The sequence below is a fragment of the Semicossyphus pulcher genome, unplaced genomic scaffold (assembly GCF_022749685.1).
Source record: "Semicossyphus pulcher isolate SPU_LCO1_2020_fin unplaced genomic scaffold, fSemPul1.0.p SCAF_6, whole genome shotgun sequence".
In the NCBI taxonomy this organism is placed as follows: Eukaryota; Metazoa; Chordata; class Actinopteri; order Labriformes; family Labridae; genus Semicossyphus; species Semicossyphus pulcher.
In genome coordinates this window covers 22628068-22652111 of record NW_027211737.1, presented here as the reverse complement: position 1 = coordinate 22652111, position 24044 = coordinate 22628068, and the positions used below count along the sequence as shown (strand labels likewise).

Sequence of the window (24044 nt, the reverse complement as noted above, 5' to 3'; positions counted from 1 at the left end):
ACATTACATTACAATCAGTGTGTTTCATGTTTTTTACTTCTTATCTGCAATTCATGTTGGACAAATAAGGAGTTTTAAATAGTTTAAACACAGCTGTAATTTTCTGTGAAACTCAGAAGGTGAAACAGAGAACAGACATTGTGAGAATTCAGTGACTAAATACAAAAAACAGAAACTCAGTTTCCCAGCCTGATTAGCTGCCGAGCGACCAGTCGACCAATGAAACTGCTCCGTGGAGAGGACTTCCTGTTTGGTGGTGTGAAGTTGAAGGGAAGCCGCATGAATTACTGTCAGAAAACAGTGACAGGACGGAGACAGAAGACCGCTTATGGAAATGGGTGAGCAATATTATCATCTTTATTGAAGTCAGAACCTTTTTATATTTACTGTTTTATTTATTTACTACAACAAGGTTAATACTGTACATGGATATACTGTGCTGGATTAATATCAACACTTTACATGACTTTTTTAGTGTTTTAAAAGCTGCTTTAAGTCTCATTTAGCAAAAAGTGAAATGATTTAGTGACATCTCACAAAAGTTATTATCAACAAAAATGTAAGCAACATATTCTATAACAATATTTTTACTGATTTCAATATCTAGTAAAAACTGAATGGCTAACAGGTTAATGTGGCATTTGTTTACACACCATTAAAAACAAACCCATAAGAAATAACAGTGCACAATGAAAGTGTTTAATAATTGATACTAAATATCCAGAAATATGTCTTGAGCGCAGGAAATAGAGAAGCTGAGAGGCTACTGAAAGCAGAATTAAAGGTTCAAGCCACAGCACAGGAAACAAGAGATCTGAAAAGAGAAGCATGTCATTTTCTCACACAAGTGATATCATTGTGGGTGATATTCAGATGACAGTTTGAGAGGAATCGTCATTCATTCTCAGAATCACAGTCCAATCCCAGGGCAGGTGGTCTTTTGAGTTTTTACTTGTGTTTTTATCATGAGATGCATTAATGTGGTCCTGCATTTGGAGGCATGAGCGAGAACAGCTAAGAAACATTGAGTTGTTGTCTTCCTAAGAACTTCACATGTACAAGGAGGAGTATGTTGTTAATCTCTACTAACAGTAATTGCCAGTCTGTTGCTTCAGACTGTCTTATCCTTGCGAAGTACTGTAGTTTATGTGTGACAATATCACACAGTGCAGCATGCAAGCGGTTTTATTCTTGAGGAGGAAGTGGTTTTGCAACCTGTGGTTTTATATCAGGCTCACTTTACAATATGTCCTTCAGATTTCTGGGTTTTTTTTCTGATCAATTACCCGAAAAATACTCAAATTACTACTCTTACCCTTTTACTAAAGAAAAAAAAATGTTTTCTTTATGCTGTAAAATGCAAACTAGTGTTTCTGGGTATGGAGAAGCGCTCTGGCTCTCTGAATTTAAATTTCACGGCTCACTTTAGTTGTAAAATGTCGGGTCCGTTCTGTGTTTGCAGCTCCAGAGGACCAGAGTGAGACGTCCCAACAAGCAGCAGCCAGTGATGAAGAGCAGGGGACAGACGGACAGGTACTACCCTCTGCTGATCAAATGTCAGTTGCAATCTTTGCATTTTTCATCGCTTACTGTTAATCATAGACTCCAGGCGTGACTCTTCAGAGCCACTTCTGAGTTTTCATTTCCCTTTTTTTACAGAATTTAAGAGTGTTGAATTTTCTCAAGTACTGATTGTGTGCGTACAGTTGTTTCATCTTGATGGCCCATTGTGAAATGAGTAACAAGGAATAAGTGATTCGGCTTTGTATTCTCGGAGGGCCATGACACGCACGCACATCTCAACACATAAAAGACGCCACAATATTTTAGGGCACAAACAGAAACTGCAGGAGGCCCTCACAGCCGCTGTTCTGGTAACTGAAATGAGACGCACAATATGAGAAACTCAAATTAGCTCATCAAATTTCCAAGGTCGATGATAGTTGAAAGCACGGCGGTTTCTGTGGTGAGCTCTGGCCTGACGATTGCATCAATCCAGCACGCCATTCACAATCATAGCGAGAGTCACATATCAACACTTTGACATCAACATCACCCACACGGATTTCCAAAAAATTTCATCGAGTGGAAATCAACCGAATGTTTCACAATGATATTCACTATCTGATGGAGTTGAAATCTGCAGGGGTAAAAGTGTGCAGACGTTTCCTGTTGGCAACCAATGATGCATAAACCTGAAAGTTTTATGAATCACAACTGGTTTCAAAAGGCCCTTTGTGAATACTGGTGAATTTTATGCAAAATCACAAGCAAAATTCTGCTACTTCTCATGATTTTAGGTCGTCTTTATCAGCTCAGCTCTTGAGATGAAGTCAAGGTGCCTCTGAAATGTGTTTTAGAGACAAACCCTTTTTAAATACACCCAGAATATCTGCAGTTTGGAAGCAGCAGGTAGTAAAGGAAGACAGTGTAGAGTCTGTGCTGTTGTGTGAGCTGGGAACACTTCAGCCGTGCGCTGCTGAACTGTGACTCAGTCGGGGCTATCTTGGTTAGAGGTCTGCACCTTCACTATTACTCACTCTGGAGGCCGACTTCTCGGAACCAGGAACCGCATAGAGGAACTTGATTCAATATGAAACCACCTCCAGCCGTTATGTTTTACAATGCGCCTGCCACAGAAATAAAGCAGCTTGTACGCTTGGTGATTCAAAGTAGAAATATTGACACTGTCCACTGTGGTCTCCTCTGACGTTCAATCTTTTGAAATTGATCAACACAGCGGAGATGTGAGATTCCACATTTAAATATGTGCTTCGAAATACCGTAATCTCTGATTTCACTGCAATAACAGAAGTTAGTGTATCAGTATTCAGGCTCTATGAGCCATTTTCACACGGTAGGAATATGATTGTTACTTGTAAACTGACACCTGCCACTTTTTCCTAGAAAATACAAATCAGTAAGGTCATGTTTTTTGTTTATATTAATCTAATTTTATGTGAGAAAAATCCCAAAACGTAACCTTTAGAGCTGCACTAAAAAGGTGAGAATACTGACATAGGCGTCATCAGCGGTTACTCCTCTGACGTTTTCATTGTTTGATGTTTGAAATCTTCTTGAAATCTCTCCAACTGATGGTTTTAATTCTGTTTGTCTTCACTGTTTCATTTCCCCTTTCTGACAAACCACAAACAGTGACATTGTCAATTTCTTAAACTGGACTTCTCAGAAGCCAGGGTTTTAACACTTACTCCCTCTCCCTGACTTCTTGGTATCGTAAACACTTTCCAAAGTTGCTGACTTCAGTTCTTCAGAAATACAACCGACATGCCACTTTTGAATATTACAGAGCAGACTGTGAATTCTTCTCCTCAGTTAGCACAGATACGTCTTGTTTTCTACACTTTTCTCCTTTGTCTTCTGTTTGTTTCTCTAAGTGACATTTGTGATACTAGCGTCAGACAACTCGAGACCAAAAACCCCACAAGTCTGCTGCTTTCTCTCCAGACAGGATGTGTAGCGGTTGTCTATTGAAAGTAGTGGTGAAACCTTCTCTCTGATTCTGACGTTTCATTTTAACATTTGCATCCCAGGAGATTATTGTGCGTGTCGTTTCTTTTTTAAATACCTTCAACTGTAAAAGCAGTTTGCGACGAACCGTGTCACATTTACAGTATCTCATCATTTCGATGCAAAACAGAATATTTTCACTTACGTATTTGTTTTTCCTTCGCCAGGCGTCTCCTTCTGTGATTGAGATTAATGACTCGATGACTGAATGTGAAGAAGAAGCGAGGCCCAGTCTATCGCAGATGGAGGAGACGGAGTTTGTTAAAGGTCTGTTCTCTTTTATGAAGGACAGAGCTACGCCCATAGAGAGGATCCCACATCTGGGCTTCAAGCAGAGTGAGTTATTAGTAGTTATGAAATTATATGGTATTTTAAATGAGGTTTTAATGTTTTTGTAATGTAATGTTTTTTCTGCTCACAGTTAACCTGTGGAGGATCTACAAAGCTGTGGAGAAACTTGGGGGCTATGATTCAGTAAGTGCCTGATGCAAACAGTTTTTGTGTTTGCAAGTATCTAAGTGGAAAATGAGCAGTGGGTCAGGTGCTGCAGCATGGTGGTTTCTACCACAGCGTAGCACATTGAGGTTGCAGAGCCCCTCACGTACCCTCCATGCTCTGCTGTCTTTGATGTTGACACTGTGAGAAAGCTAAGAGAGTGCAACTTCTACTGAAATGACACTAAAGCAGAGCAAAAGACTTGGCCTCAGATACCTGGGTGTAAACATGACAAAGAGGACCCTTCATGACCCATCAGAAACGAAAGTGTTCTTTCAGTTCTGACAGCCAGCATACATGGCATTTAAAGGGTAAATAGAGGCCTCTTACCAAAAAAAACAGTGATACAGACCATCAACACTTTGTTTTATATCACTGTGTGTGTGAGCCATTTTTTTTCTGTGAAAGTCACACCAGACACCCGGTCTGTGATACTGCAAATGCATAGGCTTTCATCAGTGGGCCATAGGCTCAATCACGATTGTGTTACCTTATTCAAGTCGTTCACGTTGAGTTTCCCTGCTGTTATACTCTTTACTACTTGCCTTCGTTGTCTGTATTTTCCTCTGTTCCTATGTTACGTTTTTATGGCAGATACATTCTTAAACATGTTGTAGTGATATCCACACAAAAACAGTCACTATTAAGGAAAGGGTTCCTTAATAAGTTTGTCCAAACCTTCACCATGTAGTTTTTTTTGTCTAACCCTAACCTGACAGATCGTTTCAATTTAACCACGTTAGAAAGAAATAAAACAAATGCTACCATGTGCATCTGCATGAGATGCATAAAGGTGATGTGTTGGTAACCTGGGTTGCAAATAAGTTAGGTTAAATCAAAGCAACAATCACAGACATGTGTTGGTGCATATGCAGATTCTAACCACTTTGTGTTATCCAACAGGTGACAGCGAGACGTCTTTGGAAGAAAGTGTATGACGAGCTGGGAGGAAGTCCGGGTAGCACCAGTGCTGCCACCTGCACACGCAGACATTATGAGAAGTGAGGATGATTCTGTTTCCAACTAATATGTCCATTTAATAAATACATCAACAGATTCTTGATGAGAAATGTATTTCTTTAGGCTGGTGCTGCCCTTTGAAAGACACATAAAAGGAGAGGAGGACAGACCTCTGCCTCCCAGCAAACCACGGAAGCCATACAAGAGAAGTTTGGACAGCAAGGTCAACAAAGCTGACAGGAAGAAGAAAAGGACTCAGGTGGATTCTGAGGTAAACTTACTATCTTTGAACATGTCTCAAAAGCTAGATATCAGTTTATAAAGTGTCTAAAAATATCCTGTATTATTTTATAGATACTCGTTCAGAGAAGTCCAGAGGCTGCCTGCCAAAGTGAAGCAGTGATGCATCCTCATCGTGCTCTCTGGACCTCCGATCGACACCATCCAGATGGTTCTCAGCCAAACAGAGCCACCAACAATCTTTGCACTACTGTCTATACCCGCCTTGTCCCGGTACCAACATCCAGCACCTGGTCTGCTCAGGTCCCGTCCGCTGCCGGAGAGGTCATCTCTCCTCTGGAGAAGAAGAAGCGAATGGCTCAGGCTAGTCTTAACTTGCCTCTCAGTCCTCAGAGCGAGGACAAAGAAAGGCCCTCCGTCATCCACTGCTCCCAGTCTCCATCCCGAGCTTCTTCCAGCCACAACTGCAGCTCCTCTGACGGCTCTCCGCAGCCTTTATCCTCTTCCTCTTCCCGCAGCCCTTCCCCTTACTCTGTTTCCTCAGAGGACGGTCCTGTAGGGATTGAAGATAAACCTCCCTCTGAACTACCCGAAAACTGTTCCAGCTCTGTGAAAAGCACATCCGGACGTAGTAGTGAGGAAAGCACGTCTGTGAGCTGTACTCAGAGATCCAAAGACTCCTCCGGACAGAGTAAAGATGTCTCAGATGTCGGCTCCCAATCCGCAGACTCGATCAAAGTCCAGATTAAAGACTCTGCCTGGAAGCCGATCCACAAAAACATCCCCCATCATCTCCACTTACAGCCCTCTTACAGTGTGATACCTGACTGGCCAACATCAGCCTCTAGTTTCACCAAAGTTATTCCAAAATCTTCTGTGCAGCTCCTGCGGCCGGCTCCTATCCGGCCAAGCTTTAAAATCCACCAGGGCCGGTTGTTGCAGCAGGACCACTCTCTGACTTCCACCAAGAAGCAGAACAACGTGTATCCTTGGCTTTATCAAACAGAGAAGAGGGAAAAATCAAGGACAATGCTGCAAAAAGTTTCTTTAACTCAGCAGAGTGCGCCCCATTCTGCCGCCAGCCTCCCGGTGCCGAGCGTCCTGTTGAGCTACGAGAAATCGGGGCGAGACTCTCGGCACCAACCTTCATTATACCCGGCGTATCTGCCCAACAGAACGAGACCTCAATCTCAGATGATGTACCGTCATGTCCCAGTGGGCCCGGCTCACCCTGCTCTCATTGGGTCTGCCGTTTACCCTTATCCCTACTCCTTTCCTCTGTTGAATCCCCAAACTGGATACACTCTGTCTGCCATGAACCCCATTTATCCTCACAAGATGTGATTCTTTCTTTTCAACGCCTGACTTCAAAAGTTGTTACTTGAAAGTAGATAATCATTCATTTTTACCCTGAAGCAGGCAGCAAACAGGTGTATTTTTTAAAGTTTTTTAAAGTAACTGTGAGGAACTTTTTGTTGTGTTGATTTTGGCAACCCCTGTGGACAAAGCAGTCTTATCTCTTCACTGATCCTGTCCTTTACATGTGCGAGTAGTGTTCTGTAACAACAAAAATCCTCCTGCTTCCTTTTAATATTCAAACGTATCACTCACTATGAAACTCTTCCATGGAAAATGTAAACAAAGGCACTACCTGTTTTGCATGCTATTATTTCCGTTGCTATAAAGAAAAATTTCCTCGCTGCTTTTGTGTCCGCTTTAGTCGTTTATGTAGATGCATCAGCGTTTATTTCCGCCTTTTCTTTACCAGCTAAAAACTCCTCACAGTACGTTTAAATACAAAAGAGTACATACCATAGTCTGGTGTTAACCCAAGGTGAAAAACGTATAAATGATTGTTATCACAGTTTGCACATTTGAACGCACTATTTACTTTGTATTTAAAGCCAAAAAAAAAAGGTCTTTCTGTACTGTATTTTAAAGTCTGTTGAGAATAATGATTCTGTATATTGTACTGTGCATCAGTGTTACATATTGTTAAAGATATTGTATGTGGATTTCATTGGTATTCAAATGTATTTAAACAAAATGTTTGTAAATGTTCACTGAAAAGTGCATTGTTCCTTCTTAAATAAAATAAAGATGTAGATTTATGATTGACATCATCATTATTATACTAATGGCTTTCTCTGTTTTCTAATCAGGGACAAATGGGCCCTAGTCAGACATGTAATGCTGTATTTTTAAGCACTGGAGTGCACCTGTGACTTTTAAGTTGTGGCTTGTTTTTAAGGTTATGTGACCACCATTCCTATGATGGCAAATTTTCACACGCTATTTAACCATAACTGACCACAAGATGAAATGTTACAATTACTTTTTGAAAAGATGAGTGTATTTTCAAGCACTTCAAAAATGGCTGCTTTATGATTTGTAACCAGGGTATGCACATATAATTTCGTCATTAGGAGGGAAAGTAACAGCATTGCTACACCGATGCCCCCTTGTGTATTTGTAGTTTATTAACACGAGGAAATTTAAGGTCGAATTACCTCATTTTCATCCCTGGACGTTGCTGTTTCTTCAAATATTCTTATGTTAAACCGTCTGCAACGGCCATGCTAATGATGCGAGATGCAGCAGGTGGTAATAACGTAGGCGTAACGTTAAAATTCGGTGAAAAATTATATTATAGTTATTCTGTTTAAATTATTATTAGAATAGTGTCACATACATAGGCTACAATAGTCTCTGTCAGTTTGATCACAATTGTATTACCTGAGTTTAGTCTCTCAGGAAGCACTACTCGCGAGCAGTGCTGAAATTCTATCTCCTAAAGTAAATAAAATCAGACGCTTACTTCAACCATGGTACCAACAACAGCTTATATTGTCTACTAAATATGAGCATTTGATTGTTGAGCCCGTCCATCGATGATACATATTTCACGGTCTATAAGGAACCTTGCCTTACAGGCTAAACGTAGGGTTTAAAGTACCATTCTTGTTCTCGCGAGAATAATTTCAGTGGCGCGAATAAACAAGGAGTTTCTCGTGTAAATAGATGTTGCTGTGTGGCTTGTGACTGTCTCTACAGCAGATTCTACTAGCATACGCCATTTGAATCGTTTAAACTTTAGTTTAAAGTTTCATATAGAATTTGCTTTTCGCTTAAACTCAATATTTAGTTAGTTTACCTTTTAAAGGAAAACTATGTCGGACGCTTTGTCTGATGACGGCAGCGACTTCAACCAAGATGACAGCCAGGAGGATGTTATGACCCCGGCGGAGCTGATCGCTAAACTGGAAGAAGTGAGTTTGCCCTTTGACAGTAAAACAAAGCTACAAAGACGTCCTATAGTTTCTTGAAAATGAATAATCTCCTTATGAGACTGTCAGCAGTGTCTTCATAATCGTATACTGTCTGTCTCTCGCAGGCTTGGCTGAATGAGAAGTTCTCACCGGAGCTGCTGGAGAACAAGTCAGAGGTGGTGGAGTGTGTGATGGAGCAGCTCACTCACATGGTAAACTATTACACCGGGAATATGAACCTTCTGCTATGTGGGTTGTCTTTGCTGTGTGTGCAGAAACACTCATGCTTCTGGATCGATTTGATGATTGTTTAAATTGCTGAGGTGGAGGTTTAAAAGTAATTTATTTCATTAAATGTAGCATTACCACACTGTAAAATGCCATTACAAGTAAAAGTCATGTATTGAAAATGTAACTTAAGCATACAGACAAATATATTAAAGCAAAATGTACTTTAAATATCAATAGTATCAGTGTACAATGCAGAATAGTGGCTCTTGTGAGTGTGGCACTTTTATATTATTATATTAAGTTATTGTCGATGCATTACTGTGTGTGCAGTGGTTTACTGTGCCACTTTTTGAGCTTGGAGTTTTGATACTTTAGTGAAAAAATATTGATTGTCAATCATCTTTTTGTTTGTTGGTTTTTTATTTAAAATGTTTACATTTTTTTAAATGTAAAAACTCTCTTATTAATAAGAAAGCCTACCATGATTTAAGGACTTTTTTATGCCTTATGATTGAATTTAAAATCTGGCAATGGTATTTAAACATTGTTAAAAATCTGTCTGAATACTAGTATTACCTTTCCAGTTGGTTTGCTGAGTAACAATACAGTAAACTAATTAAAGCTTTTTATATCAGTGTGACTTACATTATATTACTGCTGTTGAAATCCCAATAGCAGATCCAGCTGTGGAGACAGAGGTGGATCTATGCACTTACATGGTCAAATGATAGAGCCACTAAATCAGTGTAGAATTGATGGCTTCTGGTATCACAATCATATGCTAAAATATACAAAATCTGTTGCTGTTTCATTGTAAGTCACCATGAATATATTAATGTTCATTCCTGACAGTGTCCTGACCTTTCCTCCGACAGGAAGCCAACCTCCAGCGTGTGAAGAAAGGTGACGCGAAGGCCAGCATCCATCGTATGGAAATAGACAGGATACGCTTTGTGCTCAGCAGCTACCTGCGCTCTCGGCTGCAGAAGGTCAGTCAGGTCAACAATACAGCGTGCAAATATTGCTCCCATCTCACTGGGAGGTGGCTGTTGACTAAACGACCTGAACTTTGTGCTGCGTTTGTGTAGATTGAAAAGTTTTTCCCGCATGTCCTGGAGAGAGAAAAGTCAAGAGGGGAGGGAGATCCGTCTCTGCTTTCACCTGAGGAGTTTGCCTTTGCCAAAGAGTGAGTATGGTGGATGAAGGTCGCAGCTGTTTGTCTTTTAAACCAGTGCTGTTTTTATGACACTCCGGGTACAAACGCGTCTGCCATACAGGTACTACGCCAACACAGAAACCTACCTGAAGGCTGTTGCACTGAAGCGCATGCCCCCCAACCTGCAAACAGTGGATATGCTCAAAGCAGGTAAACACTCTCAAGTTTTACCTCACAAACTCTCTTAATATGTGTTCAGTCTTCAGTGAGCCATGCTTGAAATATTTCTATTAGCATGCGCTGGCAGATGGTGGCATTTGCTCTGACATTTCCACTGACGGTCACACTAAACTATGTATTCTAATGTAATCCCAGTGCCTGAGCCCTGCCTGGACTCCTTTGTGTTTCTGCGGGTGAAGGAAAGGCAGGAGAACATCTTGGTCGAGCCTGAAACCGATGATCAAAGGTACATTTAATCAACTTGAATTGTTGTCACTGCTGTCACTAGGTGGCAGCGTTTCCTCTTCACATTCAGTGCTATTATAATTTTCTGCATGGATACAGAATAAACTTATCTGCCCTCCGTCTCCTCTCTCAGAGAGTACGTTGTGGATCTGGATGAGGGCTCTCAGCATCTGATGCGGTATGGAACTATAGCACCACTCGTCTCAAGTGGAGCTGTGCAGTTAATTTGAATGTTGAGGTAAGTTGCAGTGAGTTTAGCTGAGTCGCCTTCCTCATTACCTCAACACTGCCCTCACAACCCTCTCATACAGACATCTGCTCATTCATTTCTGCAGATCTTACATAAGCAAATCATTTGAAGTGACATCTGGATTTATTTTTAGCTCCCCCTTTTTTGTAATGTTCATTGTCTCTTGGCAACATATTATGTACAAATGTTAAAAATAATGCAGACATGAAATGCAGTTAACACATAATCATTATTATGTTCCAGGTCTGTTTGTTGGAGTGGATGCTTCTGGCTCCAGGAGGACTTAAATCAGCATGACCTCATTGTTATAACATAGCAGTAAGAAGGAAGATTCACTGCAGAGAATACATCTGGAAATGCTCCAATCAAACCCACTGTTGTCAGGATTAAAGACTCATTCGTGGGACGCAAACAGAGACATCTTACAGCAGCATGTCTTCAAGTCCTTGCTGGTACTTTGAGGAGTACTCGCAGACAAATAAACAAGCAGAGCAGAGCTGTAGTGTTATTTTGGGATCCTTTTAATCATCAAGTTCGGTTACGTAATAATAATGCATTCTGGTGTGTTGGTGTCAGTGAGAGTGGTAAACACAAGTCTAACTAATCCGCTAATTTATGGGTCATTCTGTTACTTTATCCAGATGACTCACATTGTTGGACTTTTTCCGCCGCAGCTCAATAACGAGACGCATCAAATATTCTGAAGGTGAAATTTCATCAGTTCGCTTGGCATCAAAGAGCCTGCCAATCAAAGGTGGCACGTTAATGTGCGTGCATGTCAGACAGAGCTGTGTTTTAATGACATTCATGCTAAAAATGACTGTGCATTGAAAGTCATATATATCTCTCTCTCTCACTCTCCTCTGCTTCAACTGTAAAGTATCTTTTGAATGATACATGGAACATTGTCTTCTCTTGGACGTGATTATTGTAATATTATTGTTATGTAAGAGTTAGAGAGGCTGCAATCAGTGCTGTTTTATGCCCTCACACAAATTGCTCAGTAATTGGAACTAATAAGGGACTGAGGGAAAATAGAGTTTGATAAACCGAGCGATGATGTCGCTAATACGTACCATGATTATTCAGAGATTAGGAATAATAAAAGATTATGGAGAGGCCTCATAACATACAGAGAAGAATTTCGAGTATGTGGTTGATGTTTGTCATGTTGAAATGAAAGCAGGGCTCTGTTAGACCTTGAAAAAGTTGATTTGGGAGGAATAAAAACTTTTGTAAAACAGTTGTGAAAGCATTTGATTTTATTGTTCCTTAAATGCAGCACTAAACATGGTTTCAAACCAGTCAGCTCAATCAGTCTAAACTTGACAAGTATGATCCATTTTACACCAGTTCTGAGGTCTTCAGTCATAAAAATCCACGTGTTTTATTTCCAAATATATCTTACTAAGTGTTGGACTTCATGTAACACAATATGTGGACACGTACACAGACTGATTCTTGAATAGCTTCCTCAGTTAGGGGACCATCATGCTCAGAGTTGTTTGTAATCCAGCCCTCCTCAGTGTCTCACGCGCTGATGGACTGTTTGGCTGCGGCCCCTTCAGGGCGAGAACCAGCCAGGTCTGAGAATAGAGCAAGGGATGGCTGGAATAGTTTCCACAATGCAGACTAGCATTACATAAAGTTGAACTACATGTACCTCATCAGTACTGGACAGCACATACAGTACAGACATTCACATACATCTTCACAGCTAAAATAAGGATGCTTTTGTCTTGACATTAAAATGTGGGATTAAGCTGAGAGGAAGAGACACCTACGTTACATTAAAGGAATATTTAAAACAACATTGGAGGAAGATGATTGGTCAGACGAGTAGAGAGGGAGGAGCTTACAGCATGACATGTAACTGAGGTAGTATAAATAGGATCCTGGGCGAAGGTAGCCTGCGGGCAAAGGGATGACTGAGACTACAGTCGACAACTTGCTGCTCATTGGAGTGTGTAAGTAAGATTTTAAACTGCTAAGAGACTCCTAATTTTTTTTAATTAAATTGCAGACGGAGACTTTTATACATACTGACATGTTTTTTTTTACTCTCTAGAGCTGCAAACCAAACTTTGAGGACAGTATCCCCATCAGTCCCAACACCACACTTCCAGTATGTCAATGTCCAGTGGAAAGTAAGCACATTAATCACTTTTTAATCATTATCAGTAAGTGAGGATGATTTATAATGACTGTCACATCTATGTTATCATGTTGCTTTAGTCTTGTGATGTGTTTCTAGATGCATCTTAAAACTAAAATCATCACAATTCCAGTAAAAACAGAGAGTTGAATGCCTCTTTTAGGGCATCAGTCTGTATTAAATGCAATGTTTATCTCTTGCCCAGAGTCCTGCCAGTGGTTGACCTCAGGTCAGCGGCGCAGTCAGCTGGACTCGCTGAGCTCGCTGTCAGGCTGTGCTTGAACCAGCGTAAACAACTGTGCCCTCACGTTTGGGTTCCCATCCTGAAGCCCCAGCGCCCCTGCATCCGTCCTCCAGTTTCAGATCAGCTCTCCTCTGACATTCTCAGCCAGGCCTTTCTCACCCACCTCCTCCCACCTTTCCTGGATGACTTGGATGATGATGTTTTTCTCCCCATCAAGAACAAACGCGTGGTTTTCGCTGACTCTCACGGTTTGTCTCTAACAGCCGTGCGAGTGTTTTCCGACGAAGAGGAGCAGCCTGACCTCGACCTTCTGCCATCGCTGCAGGATTTGGGAAGCATGACAGAAGATGGCTACAGCTGCACTGTTAGCACCTGCTGCCCAGGAACACGCCTCAAACTGGGCTTCCCGCAGCCTTCGGCAGATTTCCAGGCCTTTCGAGCCAAGCTGGCAGAGAGCATGGTAATCCTGGAGAACTGCAATGTAACTGAACAGTCCATCCAAGGCACCGTCCGAGTCAGAAACATCAGCTACCAGAAGGACGTGTGTGTTCGCATCACCTTTGACTCCTGGCAGAGTTACAGAGATGTGCCCTGCACACACCTGCAGAAACGCTTCGGAGGGCCTCAGACAGACATCTTTGAATTTGACATTACCCTTCCTAAAGTGCTGGATGCCAAAAGGAAGATCGAGTTTTGTTTTAGCTATTTGCCAGGAAGACACAGCGAGCCTTTTTGGGACAATAACAACGGGGAGAATTACAGCATCACAGTGTGTGTGAGCTCACATCTCTGTCGCAGCATGAGTCTGTGTGAAAGGGCATAAGTCAGCCTAGAACCCTATTTTTGTCTGGTAACGATGTGGTGATATTTGTCTTGTTTTTACTCTGAATTTTACTTCCTGTTTATTTAGACATCTTAATAAACTGCTTTGTATAAAAGGTTTTTAAAACAGGGCAGTGACTCTAGTTTCTTTCACGTTAAGAATCAAATTCGTCACCTTTTTTTTACCCCCGTCAGCACCCGCCTGTCATGTCGCACATCTTGGCTGCTCTTCACTGCCAGCGTTACTGTTGTGCACCAGGGAGGGGGTCCCTTTCACTGTGGCCATTGCTGGGATTCCCATATAGGTCAGAGATTATTAGGCAGGGACAAACACAGGCCCCATAGCAAGAGACGAGCTAATCTTAGCTCAGCCCTGTTTATGGAGCAGAGGTTTGCTGTCAGAGACCATCACTCTACAATTTTTTTCTACACGCTTTAAAGAGCATTACAGTGTTTGACGGAGATGCTGAAAACGAGCATTATTTTTAGACATTTGGCAATAACATCTGGCAGTGACTTTAAAAAGAGAGCATGGCAGGAAGTAGAAATTGCGAAGCATTTGTTATGACCTCTGTGATGTTTAAAAACATTGACTTATAAAAGGGACACGCCTCTAGAGCTTGGTTTTGTCAGACAGAAAGGAAATCAAACTTTTAGCCCGGTAAACAAAAAATGAAATCAAACACATTTTCAGGAAAAACTTGAACATTTCTAAAAAAATCCACAAAGACGCCACAGAGTAGAGATTATCTCAATAAATAAAGTCTTGTAAAGCCTGTTATGTACTTAGATTGTTTCTTTTTTCAGCAGTGGATAGAGGACTGCTGTATTTTCAGCTGCGACCATGATCATTGTAAAAGTCTTCTATTAAATACTCACTATTCTAGTCGAGGGAAGAGGGGCAGCAGCATGCACACACCCCGAGAGGTGGGCTGTTTGCACTGACCTACACACGATGGGCTCAACTGTTCAGTGCAACTCTGTCTCTTTCAGTTCCATAGGCTCACGCAGTCCCAGGTCTTGTCCTGCATCAGCATCCCTCAGCGTCCCACACTGATGTTGCAGACTTTGCAGCTCGGGTCTTTCTTTGCGTTGGCTGTGGTCAGACTTTTAAGCTGGTGGTGCCCGCTGATCTGCTCCACGCTGCCTTGATCGAGGTGAACCGGCTCTGTGAAAAGCACCTCAAGGATGACATCACTGGCATGGCAGTACAGAGGCTCGTCCCCCGGCCTCTGGGGCTCAGTGTACGTCAGGAAGGGGTTGGAGGCCAAGTCCAGCATAGGGAGGCGGGGACGACAGAAGGTATCTCCCGCTGAGCCAACGGGGGCCAGCACCAGTACTACGTAGTGGTACGCTGTGTACATGCAGTAGAAGTCTGCGAAGTACAGGCTGATGTTGGGGTTCAGCAGGTGTCCAGCTGGGATCTGGAAGCGCAGGGGGCCGTATGGAGAGTCTTTGGGAGGGAGGCCGGTATCAAACTCAGTGTTGCAGCTGAAGAAGACTCCCTGCAGTTGGCCGTTGATGGGAGAGCCATGACTGCCACTGCTGTCTTTTAGGGCAGGACGCATCAGGCCTCCACATTCTCTTCTGATCCAAGATAGAAAGAAAAGAGAGTTACACTTCAAGGACTGATTTGATATTTCTGGAAGTAGAGCTACAAGATGTGGATTTAATAAGGAAATCAATGGAATCAATCAAAATTACTGTTCCAAACCGACTGTATAAAAAGATGCACGACATGACAGCTCCCTAAAAGTGAAGTCAAACCCCCTCTATGGCCCCCTGCTGACTGGCTGCAGTATAGGTCATAAAGCCTGCATCCTCCATGTTAACAGATGGGACATGAGTCAAACTATAAAATCAAAATACACGGCAAATAGATTAAATAGAAGTTTATTTTTATTTAGTTATTTGATGCTGTAAAAAGGATGATTGACAGCTCTGTTGACAAATAAGGCTCCTGCAGCCGAGCTGTTCCGGATAAGCAGAGCAGAGGAGGAACGAAGCTGTTCTGTTGTTAAATACGCCGACGTGCGGGATCAGACGTTTTTTTTCCGGTAAGTGAGATTTGTTCTCTTTGGGGGTACCTTATGGCGATATAGGCAATTATGGTGGCATACATCCCAGATAACCAGATGTCCACGATTGGCTCCCGATGTTACGGTTGTAACTCTTGATTTTCCTTGCTGACAGGCGCTTTCCTTTTTAGACTGTTTGCCTTCATCTGAGCGTCGAATTTGTTTCTTTGTCTTTGGATTTTGACTTATTTTTGGCTGACTGCTGGGGTCAGCCCTACACACAGGTCTGTATGTAACAGACTGACTGAATGACGGTACTTTCACAGCCATAGAGAGAGAGAGTAGCAACATTGCAATGGCGGACCATGGAGCACATTGGACCTCCACTGACGCGACTCTCCGTCTATACGGCTCTGGATACTTTGTTCGTGGAGTAGGCGGGGCTGCTCCTCCACTGCTCGTCCGCTGTCCTCACCTACGTCCGCAGTGCACGTTGTCATCGACCTCATAAGGACAGTCCTTGTAACACATTGCCCACAAAAGTGCACATTGACCTGATGCTGTCAGCCACATACTAGGTTTTGACCTAGTCTTGTTGAAGTTGTATCTGTAGTCATCGATCTTTTCTTTGTTTGTTCAGCCATAGTAGATTACTGTTTACTCGCAACACTTACAGAGACCGGAAAAGCAGCCGCTTAGCTCCGCCTACCCTCTCTGGCAGACCAACCACTGCTGGGTGATGGAAAACGCGTCACTAACTGGGCGCTGCTTCTGACTTTTTCCGTGAATGTCGCCAAAGACACCCAGTCCATAATAATACTATATACTGCAAATGCAAAGGCTTTCATCAGTGGGCCATAGGCTCAGTCACCATTGTGTTACCTCATTCGGCGATAGATAGTGACTTAACAGACATTTAGTTACATGAAAACGTTCGAGATTATACCTCTAACTGTGTGTGTTTTGGTTAGCTATGGCGGCTCCACCCGCTGATTTCTACTGTGCAGCTCTGGCTCTAAATGACGTCACCATTGCAAGAATGGCTTCAATTTTGTACAGTGAGAGCAGATGGAGACGCGTCATCCATCTTTATGTACAGTCTTTGTTCCAAGCCAGGAAAAAGTGTCACACAACTCCCCATTTAACCACAATATCTGCTGTTTTTACATGTCTTTTTGTACAACACATTACTTATTGAGCTATAGTGAAGTTGATGGGTGGATTTTGTCGTCAGTGTACAGATCCAGGCGAGCTGTTTCTGCTCGTCTTTGTACTAAGCTTTGGACCGAAAATTAGAACGGTATCAATCATGTCATCTGAATTTTAACAAGAACGAAGTATAAGGCAACTTTCATAATATTTCTTAAATGAAGCTTCAAATATTTTAGGTTAACAATTAACTGACCTGACAGTGTCGAAATAGTCTGGATGCTGGTTACGGTAAAACACCGAGAACTTCAGCAGCCTTCCTGCCGAGCCTTTCGCCTTGTCAAGAAGCTGCTGTAGGTGCTCCATGGCGTAGTCTGAAAAGTTGATAGGAGACAAAAATATCATTTCAAAAGTCTGCACTGCTTTGAAATGCTAATGAGTAACCAGTGCTGAGACAGGATTTCTTTTTTTGTCACTTCTGTGCTCTGCAGTTCTTTGTCCTGCTCTTTTATAACTTCGGTTAAAGCTGTCATACAGTAATACTTTATGAGTGCTACTTTAGCTGTCAGACATACCCCCGGTGCAGAACTCCACCACCTGGCTCCACTCTGACACCTGGTAGTCGCCATCGGGCTGTCGGACAGCAGTTTGGACAGCTACACAGTAATCTGTCCGTGGGCTGAGGAACCAGTGTCCCCTCACCGCCATGGGGAGAGGCACAGCTTTGGCCACCAGCTTGGTGGGCACATCCTGGAGGAAAAAAGGAGGACAGGATGCAAGGCTGTAACAGGCTGCTGTGCGTTTGATTTACATTTCAAAGCAAATGTAAATGCAATTGTTAAGTCAACCATTTCCCTCCATAAACTTTGCCTTATTAGTGTGATATTCCTCTTGAAGCCCAAGCTGCTGTAACCAGGATACATCTAATCAAATCAGCTCCTTTGTTTCGACCAAGGCCTCTGAGAAGCTCAGCTAATTAACCACAGGCTGCAGAGGCTCATATATCCATAGCAACATCTCTGATGCAAGTTTGTTTGTGCCACTTTATGTATCACAGGGAGAAAGAGAGAACATATCCTCCATTCAGGACCAGCTTACTCAGTCCTACGCCTGCATGACTCCACAAAAGCTGCTCAATGTCAGATGCAATAGACCATAATTACAGTCAGTATTTTGCATCTGAAGCAAAACGAGATGAAAAATGTAAGGCATCAGCTACTGGAGATAAATTTAGACATCAAAATGCTGAAATGCTAAGAATATGATTTTGGGCCATTCAAAGCCATCCTACCTAAGTGGCTGTACTGGGGCTGAGCAGTACTTTTAGCTTAATGGTAATCTCTATTTACAGATTCTACATAGAAATGTAGAATATGTAGGCAGAGACGTGGGTTTTTCGGGACGGCAAGTGTTCCGCTTTCTGGTTGTACTATTCTTGTGGTCCGAGTAATATTGACCAATCGCGTATCAGCAGGCTGCGGTGTACGCAGGAAAAACAGTCCGTGTGGAGAGCAAAAGCAGGCAGAACGTAATGCGCCGTAATGATATTCCAGCTCCCATCAGCGTCATCTGACGATGATTTAGCTTCTTATTAATCTCTATAAACAGATATCAGCATGCTAACAACTAACAGTCCATTTAAGATCTAAAATTCAACTTGAGATAACTTCAGATATTCCCTGACGCTGCATCACGAAAGCCGTTCAGTGTTCATATTTCCCGACTTCCTCGAATGCATTAGAAATGATCACTCCGACCTCCGTTCAACAAACTAGCATTTTAAAATTAGTTTTCTTCTCCTCTGGAGGACAGACCAGACAGAGCTTCAATGTTACTTTTTACAAATCTGCATCAGGATGTTGAAATTTCGGCAAAGGTAACACCCGTTAATTAAAGTAAATCACGAGATGTTTATTTTTCTGTAAACAATGCAGTACGTGGAAAAGGAAGTCTTGACCAGAAGTCGTTTATCGCTAACCGCTAGCTACACGCCCGGCATATGTCCCCAGAGGCTATATCGTCCTCACACTATAGCCGATGGGATCCGAGGTTGGCTAAATGGTAACAACAGCATGCTAACTGGTCACAGATACATTTTTACATCTTAGTTTAGCATGTTAGCATGCTAACATTTGCTGATAATATAGTAAACACAATCTACAGTTGCTGCTAATGAGAAAGCCATCAGTTTTATATTACTCACTTTGAAATGGACCCTATATTGGCGCTCAGTTACGACTATTCATCCTGATGGGAACATGTTTTATGCATTTCATGTCAGGCCATCTAATAGTCAGAACATTTAGCTAAAAGCCAAATATAAAACAAGAGGTGAAGTCAGAGGCGCACCAAAGCCACATCTACGAGGACCATGAGTACATAATCTCATGCGCAATCCATCAGATATATTTCTGGAGATATTTTAACCTGGACCAAAGTGGTGGCCATCCCTTGAGCCACGCTGCTAGACTTAAACAGATTAAAGAAACACCAGTTAATGACATGAAAATATACTTTATGTTGTACATGTCTGAGATGCAGTTAATCTGCAGATTTAGTGACCTCAAGTGGAAAAACGCTTTTAGTTTAATGTGCGACACAGAATCTCCTCTCACTGCTTTAAATAGTACAGAATTAGAAAAAGGACAACCCTTACATTGCTGCCTAATGTCTGTGATGTATGATTTTCTGTTATATGAAAACTGTTGTATGCTGCAGAGGAATTTGTCAGCTTTTGTCCACTTAAAAAAGAAACAATGTACAAGTGAGTCACTGGCCTGAAGCCATTGACTGCACTCATTTTCCTCTTTCGCCTGTATTGGATGTGACTGAGAGGGTGCAACCACTGCGTTCTGTGTTCACTCTAATGTAAAATATCAAAGGATGCTCATATGCATTTGTTAAACCAACAAGATTTAAATACAAAGCATGTTTCCTGTCGCATTAAGGCTGCGCAGTATTATTTTAAAAGGGTGTAGAGTAGAAGGAGGACATAATGGTGTGAGTCTGTACGGCACAGCATGAGACACAGAGGTGGGAAAAATAAATCCAGGGAAAGGTTAGAGGAAGGTACATGAGGAGGTGCTACAGTCTCAGATTGTCAGACCCTGTGTTTAAAGCGGTTGGGATCTCTGCTCTCTTTGCGGCTCAGGTCGATGAAGAAGTGCGTGGCTCGCGTGGTGTCCTCAGGCGTCATGTCCCACATGATGCGGAAGGAGTCGCAGGTGACCTCGCAGATCTGGATGTTGCAGGGGGTGGAGAGGGGGGCGTCCATTTTGGTCGTCTGCCATTAAAACCAAGAGATAAAAATGAGAGTTAGACTGGAGGGTAATCTGGGACTGTAGTAGCAGCGATGGCAACATCTGCTAACAGGGATTAAACTGTTTCACAAAGAGCTACAAAGCAAACTCATAGGAGAGCTCAGGAACAAGCAGGCTGAATACACCTCAGACAGAATCCAATTAACCTTTCATTTAGGCTGTTTTATTCAGCGCCCTGCTCTTTTCTTCCCCTCTTTTATTGCCCTTAACTGACATTTCCCATCATTACACAACTCAATACGCTCCCAGCTGAGTGACTGGCCTCTGCTTTCCCCGCGCATTTCATAATCCACCTACAGCAGTCTCCCAGCAACCACACGTCTGCAGCCTCCCTCAATCTCCTCCTCCTGTATACTTCTCAAGGATGGAGTCAACAACAAAAACACACAGCTGCACCCTCAGCACTAATTTAATCTAAAGGTAACTTTTTAAACACTTACACCTCCTCGTTTAAGTGCATGCCTTTTGAAAAAGAGCTGAGCGAGTGAGCTCGTGCAGCTCGGGGGAAATCTTCCTGCAGCTTTTATGTTGTTTGGGCAGAAATAGGAGGTTTAAGTAGGTATCAGCTGCAGGTGATGTACGATCATATTTCCTTAGTTGCCCATCAGTGGTTCGATCCAGGCGGCTGCACACAGCCTTGAGTGCCGGGCTGGGGGTAATCTGATGGTTAGGGTGTGTTTGTGTTTGATTAGCTGTCACCTCTCCTCCCATAAAGTGACGGTAACTCTGCAGCGTCTCCTCTTTTGCTCTAAGACTTAATGCTCATGTGTTCCTCTGTAGTTTGCTTGTTATTTTCTAAAAGTAATCTCTTTGCTTACTAATCCAGTAAAAAATCTCCTGTTCCAACTGAGCATATGCAAAATCAAAGATGTGCCTAAAAATAACCCAACAAACAATCACTGCATGCTTCTTTTCCTGTCCCTGTGATCCTATACAGATGCTGCAGCGGCGTCTGAGTCCGAGGTCTACTAAGGTATTCTCCACTCAGAATGATGGACAGGCTGCAGCAGCTCATTAAAGGCTGTGAACTGTGAAATTTGTGCGCCAGCTCGTTCACACGGGGGCCAGTGGGGAGAGATTGTCTGTTGCATCACGCACGTGTGTTTCCACGCGTCGGTTTTATCCAGCTGCTGCTCTCATTTTTGCACCACGGTGTCTTTTCAGAGGCAGAAACTGGGGCAAGAAGAGGGGGATTCTCACAGGACAAGTCATCAAAGCCCCATGTTTCCGTTTGTGTGCCCCACTTTTTGATCGAACACATGTGAGCACGGTTCAAGAGCAGGTTTTCATACCATTCACACAATCCCATTTCCCTCATGCATAAATCAGAGAGAAATATCAGCCAATTACATCTGCTGAAAACAAGCTTTGTTTCTCCTAATCGTGCATCTGGGTCTGACTTATAATTACAACAGGAACCGCATCATAAATCATCATTTATCTGGAAGTGGGTGAGAGCTCAGATGCATCTTTCCCACTACAGAGATGTTTTTATCTGTGTGTGTGACAGCATCATGAAAGAAGCTGCTGCTTTCGTGCATATGGAGCAGGGCACAGAGAGCAACTCTGCGCTTCAAAGTCATGTTTTGTCTTCCAAGGAGGACACTTTAAAATACGCTTAGAAGCATGCACGAGGGAGGAAGAAAAAGCAGCAAATCCTCAGCACAGCTTTAAACTAAAACGAGGCTGAAATGGCTATTTTACTGTTTGCAACACTAAGAGATATTGTGCAAAGTTTGATGAACAAGCTGAGACATTGTGTGACTAATACAGTTGGACGCGCTGCACAATTAAACCAAGCGTGAAATATTAGGGAAAAAAAGCACCAATCACATCTCATGGACCAGCCGATGCTGCTGTATGAAATGTCCTCACAGTGTCGTGTTAAATGTTATTGGTGGGATGCAATAAATGCATTAAGTTGGCAACAAATGTCATCACACAAGAAGAGAAGAACATGCAAATAAAAGTGATGCATTCATCTGAGTTTTTGACTCGTACTACTTGCGCGAATGAAAAGCATCATCAGTTCCTTTCATGGTAAGTTCATTAGCTGCGAGTGCAAAACAGATTTATTTACATGCATCAGTCAGTGAGTAATTCCTTACTTGTATGAGGCTCAAATTTCAGATTGTAGAAGATAAAAGATGGTTTGAATTGTAATATCTTCTTCGTCTTTCCTCCTGTGCTGCAGTTGATGATAGATCCCCCGGGAAAACTGATTAGGAGGTGAAACCAACACACAGACTCCTCTCCTCTTTCTCTCTCCTCTTCTCTCCGTCTGTTTCTCTCTCCCTCTCTGTGTCACACAAACACTCTAACCCCCTCCACCTCCCTCCCTCTCCCTCTCTCTCTCTCTCTCTCCCATTCTCATTTTCGCTCTGGGCTCTGAGGATGATGTTTACTTGACTCATGTGCGCGGCCACACAGGGCGAATTAAAACCTAAAAAGAAGCAAGCGATGAGAATTGTCCAGCAGGAGTGCGACCACAGTGAGACACTCGGTCAACCTTGTCAGCATCACGCTCTCGTCGGTCAGTCATACACATCACAACCCTCGCCAGTAAGTCCTCCCTGAGGCACAAAATCCACACACACGCACACACTGATATAGACTGAACACTTTGCTGCTTGTCACCTTTCAGACATGGAGACAGTTTGCACACGAGAGGAAATAAATGAAGCATTTGTACACGCTCCACTGGCTGCAGAGGATTCAAAAGAGATTACGCTGATTGATGCCCGAGCGCTTTCCATAGAGCACCATCAAGACCTCAAAAATATACATGTGCCAACTGTTATGCCATATGGACTAAACTCCACAGGCCATCTCCCCCCACAGCCCCGTCCCGAGGCGAGGGAAGCCACTGTGTAAGTCCAGAGTAAGCAGATTGGCATTCATTGTATAAAAGGGATGTTTTTGAACTGTTCCAACCTCGTGGGGCAACTTCATTTAGGATTTCATTAGAGATTAAGGAGACCCCTCCCAGATTAACAGCTATAATCTGATGATAAAACAATAGACGTGGGCATAGAATAAAAACAAAGGGATAAACTAAGAGAGAGAGAGAGAGTAAAATCCGTCCACAAACACACAATATTTGAAAAATGACAAAGATGTATTACTATAATTCCACACACTGAACTGTATTGAAAAGCTTCATTACTTTCCAGCCAGCCACAGATAAGTGATACCCTCAGAGTGTAATTAAATTGCAATCATCCATCATTAGTCATGCCGTGACGGTCTGCCTCTGTCCAAATAACCCTCGCGGCTCCAGAGGTGGGAATAGTTTGTAAGAGGAGGCCTGGCTGTGTCTGTTAAAGAGGCGATGTTGCCCCATTTACATAAATGCCTTGTGATGTTTACAAAGGCCAACATCCTCTTGTATTTCAGCGATGCCTAAACATCCTTTAACATTCTGCGATTTAATTGTGTTGATTTATTCACCACAATCTACCCTCTGCATACTACGCCACCGACCCCAAGCTCCATCCATTATCAGCAGGCGCAGACAGCAGCAGGGTGGAGAGGATGTCTGGCCTGGGGCAACAAAGCAGTCAGAAACAGCCGGGAGCAGGGATTTATTTCTCCCTCCTGTTCCTGGGGCGGCAGATGCAGAACAACTTGTACTTACTTCCAAATGTACAAATGTTTATGCATTGTATGGAAATCCAATTTTCAAAAGTGACACATTAACATTTATATACAATTTGTAAAAAGGTTGCAACACCACAGC

At 42.6% G+C, this 24044-nt stretch overlaps 4 protein-coding genes across 5 annotated transcripts; 3 read left to right on the top strand and 1 right to left on the bottom strand.

The window, feature by feature from the left end:
• Nucleotides 1-310: 310 nt before the first annotated feature.
• Nucleotides 311-7254, top strand: arid5a (AT-rich interactive domain 5A). Its single transcript, XM_069683521.1, has 7 exons — nt 311-338; nt 1463-1533; nt 3699-3867; nt 3953-4005; nt 4930-5027; nt 5110-5257; nt 5341-7254. The coding sequence occupies exons 1-7, from the start codon at nt 329-331 to the stop codon at nt 6568-6570; spliced, it is 1779 nt and encodes a 592-aa protein (XP_069539622.1). The 5' UTR covers nt 311-328; the 3' UTR covers nt 6571-7254.
• Nucleotides 7255-8330: 1076 nt separating this feature from the next.
• gins4 (GINS complex subunit 4 (Sld5 homolog)) lies at nt 8331-11810 on the top strand. Its single transcript, XM_069683440.1, has 8 exons — nt 8331-8495; nt 8621-8707; nt 9602-9715; nt 9815-9912; nt 10004-10092; nt 10258-10348; nt 10481-10585; nt 10841-11810. The coding sequence occupies exons 1-7, from the start codon at nt 8397-8399 to the stop codon at nt 10575-10577; spliced, it is 675 nt and encodes a 224-aa protein (XP_069539541.1). The 5' UTR covers nt 8331-8396; the 3' UTR covers nt 10578-10585; nt 10841-11810.
• A 31-nt stretch (nt 11811-11841) lies between these two features.
• Nucleotides 11842-22590, bottom strand: LOC138610644 (phytanoyl-CoA hydroxylase-interacting protein). The gene is made up of 5 exons (XM_069683437.1): nt 22414-22590; nt 20092-20268; nt 17561-17735; nt 17242-17359; nt 11842-15405 (listed from the first exon to the last, which is right to left on the bottom strand). The coding sequence occupies exons 2-5, from the start codon at nt 20257-20259 to the stop codon at nt 14859-14861; spliced, it is 1008 nt and encodes a 335-aa protein (XP_069539538.1). The 5' UTR covers nt 20260-20268; nt 22414-22590; the 3' UTR covers nt 11842-14858.
• On the top strand, nt 12519-13876 carry ppp1r3c2b (protein phosphatase 1 regulatory subunit 3C2, duplicate b). Of its 2 annotated transcripts, XM_069683438.1 has the most exons (3): nt 12519-12564; nt 12666-12744; nt 12958-13876. In XM_069683438.1, the coding sequence occupies exons 2-3, from the start codon at nt 12725-12727 to the stop codon at nt 13817-13819; spliced, it is 882 nt and encodes a 293-aa protein (XP_069539539.1). In that variant the 5' UTR covers nt 12519-12564; nt 12666-12724; the 3' UTR covers nt 13820-13876. The 2 variants fall into 2 exon arrangements, with proteins under 2 accessions (XP_069539539.1, XP_069539540.1); XM_069683439.1 differs by lacking the exon at nt 12519-12564 and having other exon boundaries at nt 12645-12744.
• Nucleotides 22591-24044: the final 1454 nt, after the last annotated feature.